The sequence below is a fragment of the Pimephales promelas genome, chromosome 13 (assembly GCF_988280905.1).
Source record: "Pimephales promelas chromosome 13, fPimPro1.hap1.1, whole genome shotgun sequence".
NCBI classification, from domain to species: Eukaryota; Metazoa; Chordata; class Actinopteri; order Cypriniformes; family Leuciscidae; genus Pimephales; species Pimephales promelas.
Window position 1 is genome coordinate 13,878,929 of NC_142781.1, and position 12,358 is coordinate 13,891,286.

Consider the following 12,358-nt stretch of genomic DNA (forward strand, 5'->3'; position numbering starts at 1 on the left):
TCAGCTGTCAATCAAAGCGAGGGAAGAGAGCTGCTGCTTTGACATGTAAACGCGAGTGTCAAAAGCAGCCCTGAGGCGTGACTGTGCATTTTCCAAGCAGTGCTCCGCTGCATATGCTGATATTGACTGATCGAAAGGCCTTATCAGGGGGCGCTGCCCCTGGCACATCCGTTGACATGTTAGTACGGCATATGTATAATTGTGTGTGGGTACGTGTTGGCATGGGTGTCAGAGAGAGAGAGGGTTAAAAGTGATGGGTAACGCTGTAGGGAGAGATTAACTGGATTACCTACTGTGACTTGGGCAGTGTGTGATAAGTTCGTATTTAGATTTTATGCATCTGGAGATAGTGTCAGGCTTCCTTGTACTACAATCCAACCTCGTGCTAAGCTTACCTCCTAGAAACCTCACAAAACAGGCTGCTGTCACGAGAACACTTTATCAGATTTTCCATTGTAATACGGTTGCATCCTTGTTGTAACGTGATTTTGTATGGAAAAGGTAATTGTTGCTTTAGATCTAATAATTGCGACTTCTCATAATTCTAGGAAATAATTCACAATTTTCTATATCTCGCAATTGTTGCTTTATTTCGCGCATTTACTTTTCCAAACTTTAGAATTTGTTTCTCTTTATTACATTTCTCTTTTTCATTTGCTCAAATCTTTCTCATTATGATTTTTTGACTCATAATGCAACTGTATTTATTTTATCTCAGTTGTCTGTTTATTTTTTACTCTTCTCGAGACAGAAAAAGCTGCCTTTTGAAGCTTGTTTCCCAAACAAAATAAAACAAAAAATTGAAAAAGGTAATTGCGACCTTTTTGCAATTCTGACTTTCATTTCTCTCTCGCAAGGTGGACTTTTTTTTTCTCAATTTCGCGATATAATCTCAAAATTGCCAGGAAAAAGGTGAGAATTGAGCAATTCTGAGAAATAAATAAAAATTCTGAAATTTGACAGTCAAACCCTTTTTAAATTTTGTAACCCTTTAAATTTTGTTAGCATTTACTTATCCTCATTTCATGCTGACCCCCTATTGTTTTTTTCTTCTGTGAAACATTATATATATATATATATATATATATATATATATATATATATATATATATATGAAGAGTTCAGATGCAAAAGCCTCTAAATGCCATTTGAAATTTTCTTCTTTAATGATGATTTTTGTCGAACTTGTATATTTAAGTTCAGTAATTTCACTTAAATAACAATTAATAGGTAATTATCATTGCCATTTAAGTGAAATCACTGAACTTAAATATACAAGCTTGACAAAAATCATCATTAAAGAAGAAAATTTCAAATGGCATTTAGAGGCTTTTGCATCTGAACTCTTCATATATATATGGAGAGATTAATATGTTTTAAATGTTCATTTGTACTGCCAATCTCCTAAAAGAACAGAAAGCACCTAAAGTATCAAAAAGTATCCAAAAGGTATCCAAAAAAGCACCTAAAGTATCATATTTCAAGTCTTCTGAAGCTTTTGAATGGGGCCAGACCCAAATTTAGCCATTATTCTTCTCTGTTGGACCCTTAAAAATCTAATGTTTGTGTTAAAAGCAGCTTTTTTTTTTAGTGGTTAAAAATTGCTACTAATTTAACTTGTGAGTTTAGCTGAAGTAGCTTGTTTGGAATTTGACTATTCATCATGAATAAACTGCATTTGTTCAGTGTGTCAACTCAGTCTTCTTCATGTTTGCTGATCTCACTTCTGAAATATGGAAGTGGTTGCCAGTTCTCACGCTGATTTCTAGTCTCATTTCTCTCTGGAGTACATGTTGGTTTTGAGGGAATATCTACAGATATAAGAGATTAAAGTAAATGTAACAAGCATTGATTTTAGCCTCATGTATTTGTTAACAATACAAGTCGGCACCATTATGACTAAAAAGTTTGCGAAGAAGTATTTCCTACTGAAGCAAGGCAGTATTTGACTCTGGCAAGCATATCCACAGCCGACTGGTTGGAGTGGCAGCATGCCCAGTGCATTATGGGTGTTGGACGTTTTCCTACCTAGCTGGCAAAAGGGAAGACAACAGCCTTTTTCCCCACCTTTCGAGTTTTATTGAAACCCCATTTTGCCAGCTTTGTAGTATCCCCTTTAAAAAGTTGAAATTATGGCACAAGTCCTAAATATGACAAATATTCAACTCATTATGACTTAGTATGTCATAATGGCAAATATATATTTACATACATTAATTTATATACTAAGTAATTTAGATTTTTAAATCTTAGTATGTCATAATTCTTTGATTTTAGTTTTTTTGTCATCATTTTTTACTTTCATTTACCAAAGCATGATTTTTTTGTTCTTATGTGGTGAAAATGGCCTTCCATACCAAAAGATTCAGCTTATATAAGAGTTCCAGTTAAGCCTTTTCACGAATTCTTGGTTAATAAGAAAATTGTCATTTTAAAGTGTGCTTCTTGTGTCTTTGCAGGAGCCGAGGGCTGCATGGGTCCAGTGGTCATGCCCCCAGGGAAGAAGGCCGAGGGCCCCAGCAGTGGGAGCGTGGCGCGGGGTCTGAGTCAGCTCTACCAGGACACCGAGGCCGCTGACCTCTCTCTGGCCCTCTCCGCCTCCCTCAGCCGGGCCGAGGACGAGGAGCTGACCAGCCTCAGCTGGTTGCACGAGAGCACGGATCTGCTGACCAGTCTGGGCCACTCCGGCCTGCGTAGCGTCAGCCCCCTGCAGGACGCTAACGGTGGCCGCGAGCCCTCGACCTCGCCGTCGTCCTCCCCCGAGCCCAGCGAGCCGCCCTACCACCTGTCCACGGGGCCCAGCCGCAAACCTCCATACTCCTTCAGCTGCCTCATCTTCATGGCAATAGAGGACGCTCCCTCTAAGAGACTCCCTGTCAAAGACATCTACGGCTGGATACTGGAGCACTTCCCTTACTTCGCTAGCGCCCCCACTGGCTGGAAGAATTCAGTGCGTCATAATCTGTCGCTAAACAAATGCTTCAAGAAGGTGGATAAGGATCGCAGTCAGGTGAGGGCTTGTGTTTCACTGAGCTTTACTCTGGCTTAAAGGGATAGTTCACTTTGAAATACATGTTTGGTATGTTTTAGCGTACCTCAAGGACATCCAAGATGTAGGTGTCTTTGTTTCCACAGTATTTTCGATTTTTAGGTCAAACCCTTCTTGTCTGTCAGTCATATAATGGAGGTATATGGGGTCCACCTCAAAGAGCATGCACAGAGAAGTCCAAATTAAACATGATTTAATGACTCGTAAATGTAAGTACACATTGATGGCCTAAGACACGAAAGGAGCGGTTTGTGTGAGAAAAAGAACAGTATTTATATAATTTTTACCTCGTGTAACCACAACCAAGTGATCTGAGGGCGCGGGGGCTTCGGTCTAAAACATACCAAAAATTAATTTCAAAGTGAGCTATCCTTTTAAGGTGTAAAAGAGCCGGTTAGTTTTTTTTAGCATTCATACTCTCATCTTTCCGATTGATTTTCCCATCCATAATTCTTTGGTCTGATAGATTTTAAATACTTTAACCAGATGTATGCACATGTTCTTTAACGCTTTTTTTTTTGTTGTTGCTTTTTTACATTTCCTACATCTATCTTTGTGCTGTCATTTTTTACCATTATTTTTTGGAGCAGTTGGTGTCCACGATTAAAAAAACTTTTATGGCAATTTTACATTTTAAGTATTTGAAATGTGTCATGTTGTACAGTGGTCAAGTAAAAAGACATATCTCTAACTTGTCAGGTTTAAGGATTTTTTTGTTTTGTTTCAAGAGATAATAATAAGACCCAAACTACTTAATGATGCCAAAAATCATACCACACAAATCAATAATAATTTGTTTTAAAAAAGTCAGACTTTTTTCATTATGTTTGTATCATCCTGACATTTTTATGTTGTTAATGTAAGGTACGACAGGAAAAAAAATCTCATTGACTCATTATTGCAATATTAACCTTAAATCAAAGTCCACAGTGACTTTATGGGAGATTAGTTTCCAGTTAGTCAACAACGAGACTAAAGAGATTTTTTTAAAGAGATTTTATGAATGTGGGCTGTGGATATGAAAACATGTCCATAATTATAATTAAAATGTAGTATGATTTATTATCAAAGCACAACTACAAACAAAATGTAATCATTGTGACGAATAATGATAAAGTCGCAGACTGACATCAACGCAGATGAGAAAATATTAATAACACCTTTTGCTCTGGGAGAGTGAGTTTGCATTGTTGTGTGTGTGTGTGTTTGTACCTGTCTAAGTCGTCGTGTTGTCTTATGGTTCTTAACTACGGCCAAAAGAGTTCGCCTTGTATATGTATTCCCATGACAACCGAGCTGTAGTTGACATGAAAGCATGCAGTTTCTGTAGCAACTGCAAAACTGATTGGCTGCGTTGCTATGTGTGTGAGTCGGTCTGTATATGTGTGTGTGTGTGGGGGTAAAATATGGGAACATTTCAGGGAAGTGGTATGAAGCACAGTGATGTTGATGATGGTGGCTAAAGTTCAGGTTACTTGGCCAGATGTATCACATTTCACTAAGTACAAAATAATCAAAGTAAGTCTCTGGCAGAATACCAAACTAATCTGCTGAAATTGACATGTTCATTGAACCCGTCTAATATGGGCTGTGAATTAACTGAATTAAATGTGAATGCATGCATTTCATTTAGTTTAATTTCCTACAGTGTTTGGAATGTTTTTTATATTATTATTATTTCTCAAATTTTTCACTGCGTGTCTAGTAAATTTTGACAGTAGTTTTTTAATGCCAAAATAGCATTACACTGGTGCAAACTAGTAAATCTGGCCCCAAGTATAATAATTCACAGTGTGTTACTCAAAAGCAGATTTGAAGACACTAAATAGTGTAGATCAGTCTCACCTTTCAGTAACACTTTACTTGAAGGGGTGTGCATAAGACTGACATGACACCTTCATAAATATGTTATGAATATGAAGGAAGTTTTATGCACGTTTATGACAACTGTCATTAAGTGTCATTCGCTCAATTATGACATTTTTAATGCAAATATGACATTGTTTGAGATGTCTTTATGACACCTTGACATAAACCAATACATCATAACCTGTCAGTGTCTTTGTCATGACAACTTGACATTAGTAAGACAACACAACCTGTCATAAACATGACATAGCAGATTAATTATAAAACTTAAGAAACCATTTAGCTTTATTGGTTAACATTACATTAAACTGTCAGGTGGTTGGTTTTCACATTGGCTGTCATGAAGCCATTATAACTCTTTAATGACAAATTCAATTAGTACCACTATAGTTGAGGTCATGAAAAATATTCATGACAAAGTTATAATGGCCTCATGACAGCCAATGTCAAAGCCAACCACATGACAGTTTAACTTAATTGTATGTCATGTTGTCATGACAAAGACACTGACAGGTTATGATGTATTGGTTTATGTCAAGATGTCATAACAAAGACATCTTAAGCAATGTCATATTTGCATTCAAAATGTCATAACTGAGCGAATGACACTTAATGACAGTTGTCATAAACATGCATAAACCCTACTTCATATTCAAGACATATGTCATGTCATGGTTATTAAGGTGTCATGTCAGTCTTATGCACACTCCTTCAAGTAAAGTGTTACCCAGCTTTCTTACAGGCCTCCAAACTTCCAGCCAAGACGCACAGGTGAAAGGTAACAAATGTGCCCGCGCTCTATTTTCTGCTTCGGTGTACTAATCAAATGCAATTTTCAGTGCAGTGTGTGTCTGTGTTTTAAATGGATAAAATGCTGAAAAACTTTATTAGCACTTTATTGTTTCCCTCTGCTGAAATCCACTAATAATGTTAGTCAAGGTAGCTTTTGCGAAAAGCTTATTTAGTTTTACATGACCATTTTTACCCTCTGTCTGACACTTGAATTTAAGTGATTTTTTTTACTTCTGTACCTTTAAGTCTTCTGCATGCAAATGCTATGGGGATCCATTATACATCTTGTTAATGTTTCCAATGATTTTAGTTGCTTAGCTGGGCACACGACCCTCCAAAAACAGGCTCATGGAAACTCATTTCCACATCTAGGTTTGTTTTAACCAAATAGCGTGTGTCATAAATGCCATGTGACTAATATATTTTTTAATGACGCTGATGGAACAAAAAAAAAACCATACACGTTCCCATACCCTTCAAGAAGCGATGGTTCATTTCATGCTTTTAAAGAGCTCTCCAAAAATATCTACTATCATATAATGAATAATTTATGATTTTCTGTTTGGTCAGAATATGTAGCAACATTTTAATCATGGTAGAGTGAGATTTGGTGTACTTACAGCTTCCACCAGGAGAGACTAACTTGACTATTCTACCAGACAACCCTTGGGCTAAACTCTTTGCGCAGGCGTACTTCCTATTAGTGTTCCAGTTTTCCATGATATGACCCTTTTAATATTCATGAAAATAAGGTTATACTTTATAAGCCATAAGTAGAAACCTTCTCCTCTAAGCATAGGCAATCATGTATCCTGGCTCTCTCAGCGTAGAGTCTGTGGCAGAAATCTGCTTTCCTCATTTACCACGGTTGGGAAAGATTAGCACATGGGTCTGGGCTGGTTTTAAAGCGCCATCATTGTCTCCATGTAGACTGGGAATCTGCTGCCAAACCTTCCGACCAGACAACCAGCCATCCCTCTCTTCTACTTGTTGCCTTGGAGACCAGTGAAACCACAGGTGCTTGTCGTCTGCTCCTCCTCTATCTCCTGTAGCGAGGGGTCGTGTGGTTCTGGCAGGCAGGTGAGCTGGAGCCATACCCGGATGCCGTGCCGGAGCTTGTGAATGATGTGCGTCAGTCTGTGATGTTGTTTTGCAGGCGTGTTGATAGCTAATTGAGGGCAGATGGAAGACTGGTAGGGGAAGTTATGAATGAAGTCATGGGGAGTGTATTTGAATTACCCTGCACCCCGGGTGGAAACGGCACGCTGGGCCGATGGCTCCTTGAGCACTGTGAAAAACACAAAAATACACTCAAACGGGAAATAAAGTTGCTTCCCCCAACCATTTGGCAATTACAAGCTTGTCGGCCTGTTTAATCAAACCTACCCCTAATTGCCGTGAGTGGTGTGTCGGCAAACACTGTCAATCACCGCAATGGCGACTGTTCTGTAACTACGATAATATCAGAGCGCTTTCATCATCCCGTCTCACTTATTTTTGTGCTTAATACGAGAGCCGAGATCAAAGACACACGGGTTCAATTTCATGCCTTGTGCGAGTTGTGTTTTTTGGTAAAGTGAAATGTGGCTCTGGAAGCCCCTGATGGAGGGCAGACAGCTTAATTAGGTGGAGAATGGCTTCTTTGATCTAAAAATATATGCCAGTGTTGCCTGTTGAGGCAGTTTTAAAGGTGCCTCGGTGTTCACTAGACAGCGAGGGTCTCGAGTGCAAGGTCTAATCCTCCACCTTGCTGTTCAGTTTCCTCAGTGCTTTGCAGATGTGTCGTCATTGATCATATACAATATGTTCCAATATACGCATGCCATGGGGGATGGGGGAAGGGGGGGGGACATGTCCCCCCCACTATTTCCCCATGTATTTCCTATGGAGATTCACAGACCGCATGCGAATGGGTCCGAAACGATCCGACCGAGTGCGGTGCGAAGAAAATCGTGTCCGTTTGTCATCCGGATGCGTTCAAAAATTTGAACTCGTGTGAAAAGCTACGGACTGTTCCTATCCGACAATTCCAGCGGAAGTTGAGCGTTGCTATGGTACTGATAAACAAACCTGAATTATTAACTTTTAATAAAATAAATAATGATTTTATAACGATAAGTTGTCATGTCATTTTTTATTTTCATGACTTTCTAACGTTTATAAGGGCAGTTAATACAATTAAATTGAAGGTAGACATTGAACTATTGACCACTATATCACATTTTTTAGCCGACCTGACATGTCAACGTCCTGAGCAACTTTCCTCACGCAGCATAACCCTCATCAGAGAGATCATACAGAACTGACAGAATCAATCTTTAATCTCTCCGCTATTTTTGTTCTACCCGCATCCGACGCTTTTCATTGTGTAGTACGACGTTTTTTTCAAACCAAAAAAACGAACCCGAGGCGTTTTTTTAAAAATGATGCTTTTACGCGTGGCGTTTTTCGCGTCGGTGTGAACACTTACATTGGCGCCCATTGTTTAGTCACGAGGCGTTAAACGTCGACAAATTGCGCGCGCGAAATTCGTCCCGGTGTGAACAGGCCTTAAATAACCACAATAACTTAGAAACGCATCTAAAGGCTGCAAACAGGTACTTGCATTGGTTTTGGTCCAGATGCAGGATATTCTTGAGATTCTTAATGATTCAGGAGTGCACTGAAGCATTCGTTTGGGTTCTTGGGGTGGTCCAAGTTGAATCCAAAGAAGTTAACTTGAAGATGATGTTGCCGGAAGGAGGAGGAGGAGGATGGTCATGAGCTTGATCTGACATAATCAGATACTTTTAAGGGTCCTTTTAGTTCACATCCCTTTGGTGAGGTGACCAATCTAAGATGAACTGGAGAAAGGCTTTGTTAATCTTATCTCCATTTGCATGTTCATGGTGGAATGGAGATTTTGTGCAGTCTTTACACAAAAGTATGGAAACAAATATCCTGATACAATTTCTCATTGTACAACATTGATTGTAATATCAAAAGAGGTTTCTTTTGATACCAAGAAAGAGGGGATTCGAAGACATTAAAGCTGTGATGCATCATCTTTGGATATGAACATTGGAAGTTACTCTAACCATAACTAAAGAATCATAACTAGTCATTACTAATAAAACATGCATAAAACAATGGAGAAATACTATAAACATATGGAAAGATTGTGTATCAATGGAGTACGTGTCCTTGTTTATTGGAAGTTTATCTCTATAGTCTTTGACCAAAAGGCTAGTGTTGTCTGGTCTTCTGTGCTGTCTTTGAGGGTTGCAGACACAGTCTCTTGCTGAGACCGTTCAGTGGAGCACAGGTGATAACAGCCTTTGGTGAGAAGTGATAATAGGGCCGATGACACCAGGGGAGAGGGAATGTTTTCTGGGGACTATGGCATTGATTAATTTGATTAAGGCCATTCGCTACATATGCTTCTAACTACCGCTCAAGAGCTCAAACCACACACATTTGCGATCTATGCCTTCGGGAAAGGCCAAATCGTTCAACTATGTCGGTAACAACAGAGCTTGCGACCATAGTTGCATAACGATGCTTTTGGAGAATGCACCCGTTGCTATTTCAAGTCACCCTGAATATTTTGATTAACTGGTTCAGGTTTGATTAGGTTGAGTTGGAGTTAAACTCAGACAGTAGCCCCCAAAGAGTAGGGTTGGCTACCCCTAGTTCAGAGGTATGATTCTTTCTTGGGCTCTGTAAAGTCGTAGTTTCCTATCCCGGACGAGCCCCCAATTTAAAGTGTTCCTGTACAGCAGGGCTGGTCTGCTTTAGCCTTCGAGGTCCCCTCTTCTGCAGAATTTAGACCACATCCACACGAAGCCAAAGCTTCCCCTATCCAATGTTGTTTTTTTCTCATTTTAAAAAAAGTCCGTAAACACGGTGGCGTTTCAAAAAATATCTGCGTACACACGAAACCACTGAAACGGACTGAAAACAATGTAGTATACATCCCAGACCAGTATGTGGCACTGTAATTCTGCCATAAAGATACACTAAAAATGCGAGAAGAAGACTTAGAGCATGCGCATAAAACCTTGCTTGCGTGCTGTAAGCAATACAGTAAAATAAATACTAGGATATGCAATAAAATTAGGCACCGTTTCTTTTTTTATGTTTTTCTTTTTTACCAAGAACTTTATCGAACAATTATAAATTGCCTGGTACAAAATAGGGAGTCAACATATTTGTGATTAGTTAGCAGACTCAGAAAGCTTGCCACAAAGAACCGGCAAAAGTAACGAATGTGTCAAATATAGACATTTTAATTGTTTATTAATAAACTAGTGTTTTCTGTGTCATTCTTGACTGAAAAGATGAAGCTGACGATGCTGACTCGCCACTTCGCAGTTTTGTGAACGCGCCTAAGGATGTAGCCTAGGCTAATGCACTTCATACGAATTAGGCTATAAGAGAGTTCTGTTTCTTTTCGTCTTGAATTGTTGTTGGATGTTGTTTAAATGTAGACATTTCAAGCTTTCTAATACTTTCTAATACTTTTTTTTCCAATACGACAAAAAATGTTATGTATACAGCTAAACATGTCTCTAAACGTGTGGATGGGGCCTTAGTTCAACCCTGATCAAACTCAGACCTGCAGACCTTGATTAGCTTGTTTAGGTGTGTTTGATTAGGATTGGAGCATGCAGAGTTGCCCAGCACTACAGTTACCCCCTTTTGGGATATAGGCTTTCAACCTTGTTCCAGGTGTAACCCGTCTTCTTGCTTTCCTCTTTCCCTTTTTCTTTGAGGACTTCAGGTCAGCGCTTTCCTGGTGATGTTTGATGCAGGCTTCCCGCTGTACAGTACCTTGGAATATTTTTAATCTTAATAAAGATACTGTGTAACATGAGCATAATTTGTCCTTTTTTTTGTATTTTAGAGCATAGGAAAGGGTTCTCTCTGGTCGATTGATCCTGACTACAGACACAATCTGATCCAGGCGCTAAAGAAGACTCCATATCATCCGTATTCCCCTCGGCTTCCAAAACCACCTACCTCCCCATCTGCCTCTCCTCAGCAATACCACAGGTAACGCCTCAATTTCTCACTCAGTTTTTTGGGTTTTTTTTTTTTTTTTTTTTGGCTGTCCATTTCTTTTTCTTTTTCCTTTCTGTTGTTTTCCTCTGCAACTACCAGTTATGGCTTTTCCCCCTCTTCATTGGTTTTCTTCTAGTACTTACATTCACACTTTCCATTTTGTGTGGCCCTGAAAATCCTAGTCCAGACTTTTCCGTCTCCAAAGAAAGAGCTTGGGCACAAAAACCTGTCTTGGTGTGGAATGACTGAGTGGATGTTAACTTTACCACTCTAAAAATAATTTTGATTGTTAAACAGTCTTCAATTAAATCAAACCTCAAGAAAGAGAAAGGAAGACTGATGGAAGCTCATATATACACCTTTATTTGTTGGCCTCTCTTATGACCTTCCTGTGAAGAACACATCGATTCACTGTCTGGGGGTTTTGGGTCAGTTCCTTGACTCGTTCCTGTGCTCTTCGTCAGCAACTGGACATGGTCCTCTGGGGAATCTGTGGGATGTAAAGAAGCGGCACACGCTTGCCCTTCCTGAGTCGTTTCTTCTCCTCTGCTGTTGCTGTGACGACCAGAGCACCTCCATGGCAACATATGTATGAGACAGGTGTAATAGAAGCACAAAGCTATTTGTCTGGCAAAAGAAGAAAAAAAACATAGATAGGACAGACAGTTAGTGCTAAGAAAAACAATATAGGCTTAGCAACACTAAACTCCATAGCAACAGCAGATGCTGGCTCCTGTTTTCTTGCTCTTGTGGGATGAGGGGGCTGCTCTCAGTAGCTTGTGGTCTCTTCTCTTTTGGGAAATTGGAAAAGTAAGTTACTGTGTAAACAATTTTCATCAGTTGAAGAACCAAACAATTCAATTGTAGTACTCAAAGCAAATATGTTACCACTACACCAAATCATAATTATATATTAACATTAGTTCTGTCAAATCGATTAATCACATCTAATACTGAACCATGCATTTATCAGCTGACCTAAAAAAATCCCTGGAATAACAGAGGCAGACGTAAAATGAAATCAATGTATTAATGTAAACATTTCCAAACCACTAAAAGGCTATGTTGAATTGTAATCGAAATTATATTAAAGGGTTAGTTCACCCAAAAATGAAAATTCTGTCAGTATTTACTCACCCTCATGTTGTTCCAACCACGTAAGACCTTCGTTCATCTTCGGAACACAAATTAAGATATTTAAGATATTAAGATCGCTCCTGCATACAGTCCATAGGCTTCTTGAGGGACTGGCTCTTGCTGTCCTCGAAAAGTCATTAAAGACATCGTTAAAATAGTCCAAGTGACTACAGGGGCTCAATCTTAAGTTTATCAAACGACGAGAACACTTTTGTGCGCAAAAAAACAACAAAAATAACGACTTTATTTCAACTATTCGTTTATTTCTCCCTCTGTGCGAGTCAGGTTACTAGTTTAAGAGCGTAAGCTTCTGTTATTGTACGTCACACGCATCACACACACATGACCAGCGTCGGCCAATAGCTCTACGCAATCACACTACGTTAACTGACTTACAGGCTCATGGAGAAGGAAGTGAATAGTTGAAATAAAGTCGTTATTTTTGTTGTTTTTTTGCGCACAAAAGTG

General features: G+C 39.2%; 1 protein-coding gene across 2 annotated transcripts in view; it reads left to right on the forward strand.

Moving 5' to 3' along the window:
* The window catches only part of ches1 (checkpoint suppressor 1), a 38,599-nt gene that overhangs the window by 15,660 nt on the left and 10,581 nt on the right, over positions 1-12,358 (forward strand). For both annotated transcript variants that reach the window (XM_039693521.2, XM_039693522.2), the window contains exons 2-3: positions 2,460-3,010; positions 10,596-10,744. In XM_039693521.2, the coding sequence (XP_039549455.1) occupies positions 2,474-3,010; positions 10,596-10,744 (686 nt within the window). In that variant the 5' untranslated portion in view covers positions 2,460-2,473. The remainder of the gene's footprint in view (positions 1-2,459; positions 3,011-10,595; positions 10,745-12,358) is intronic.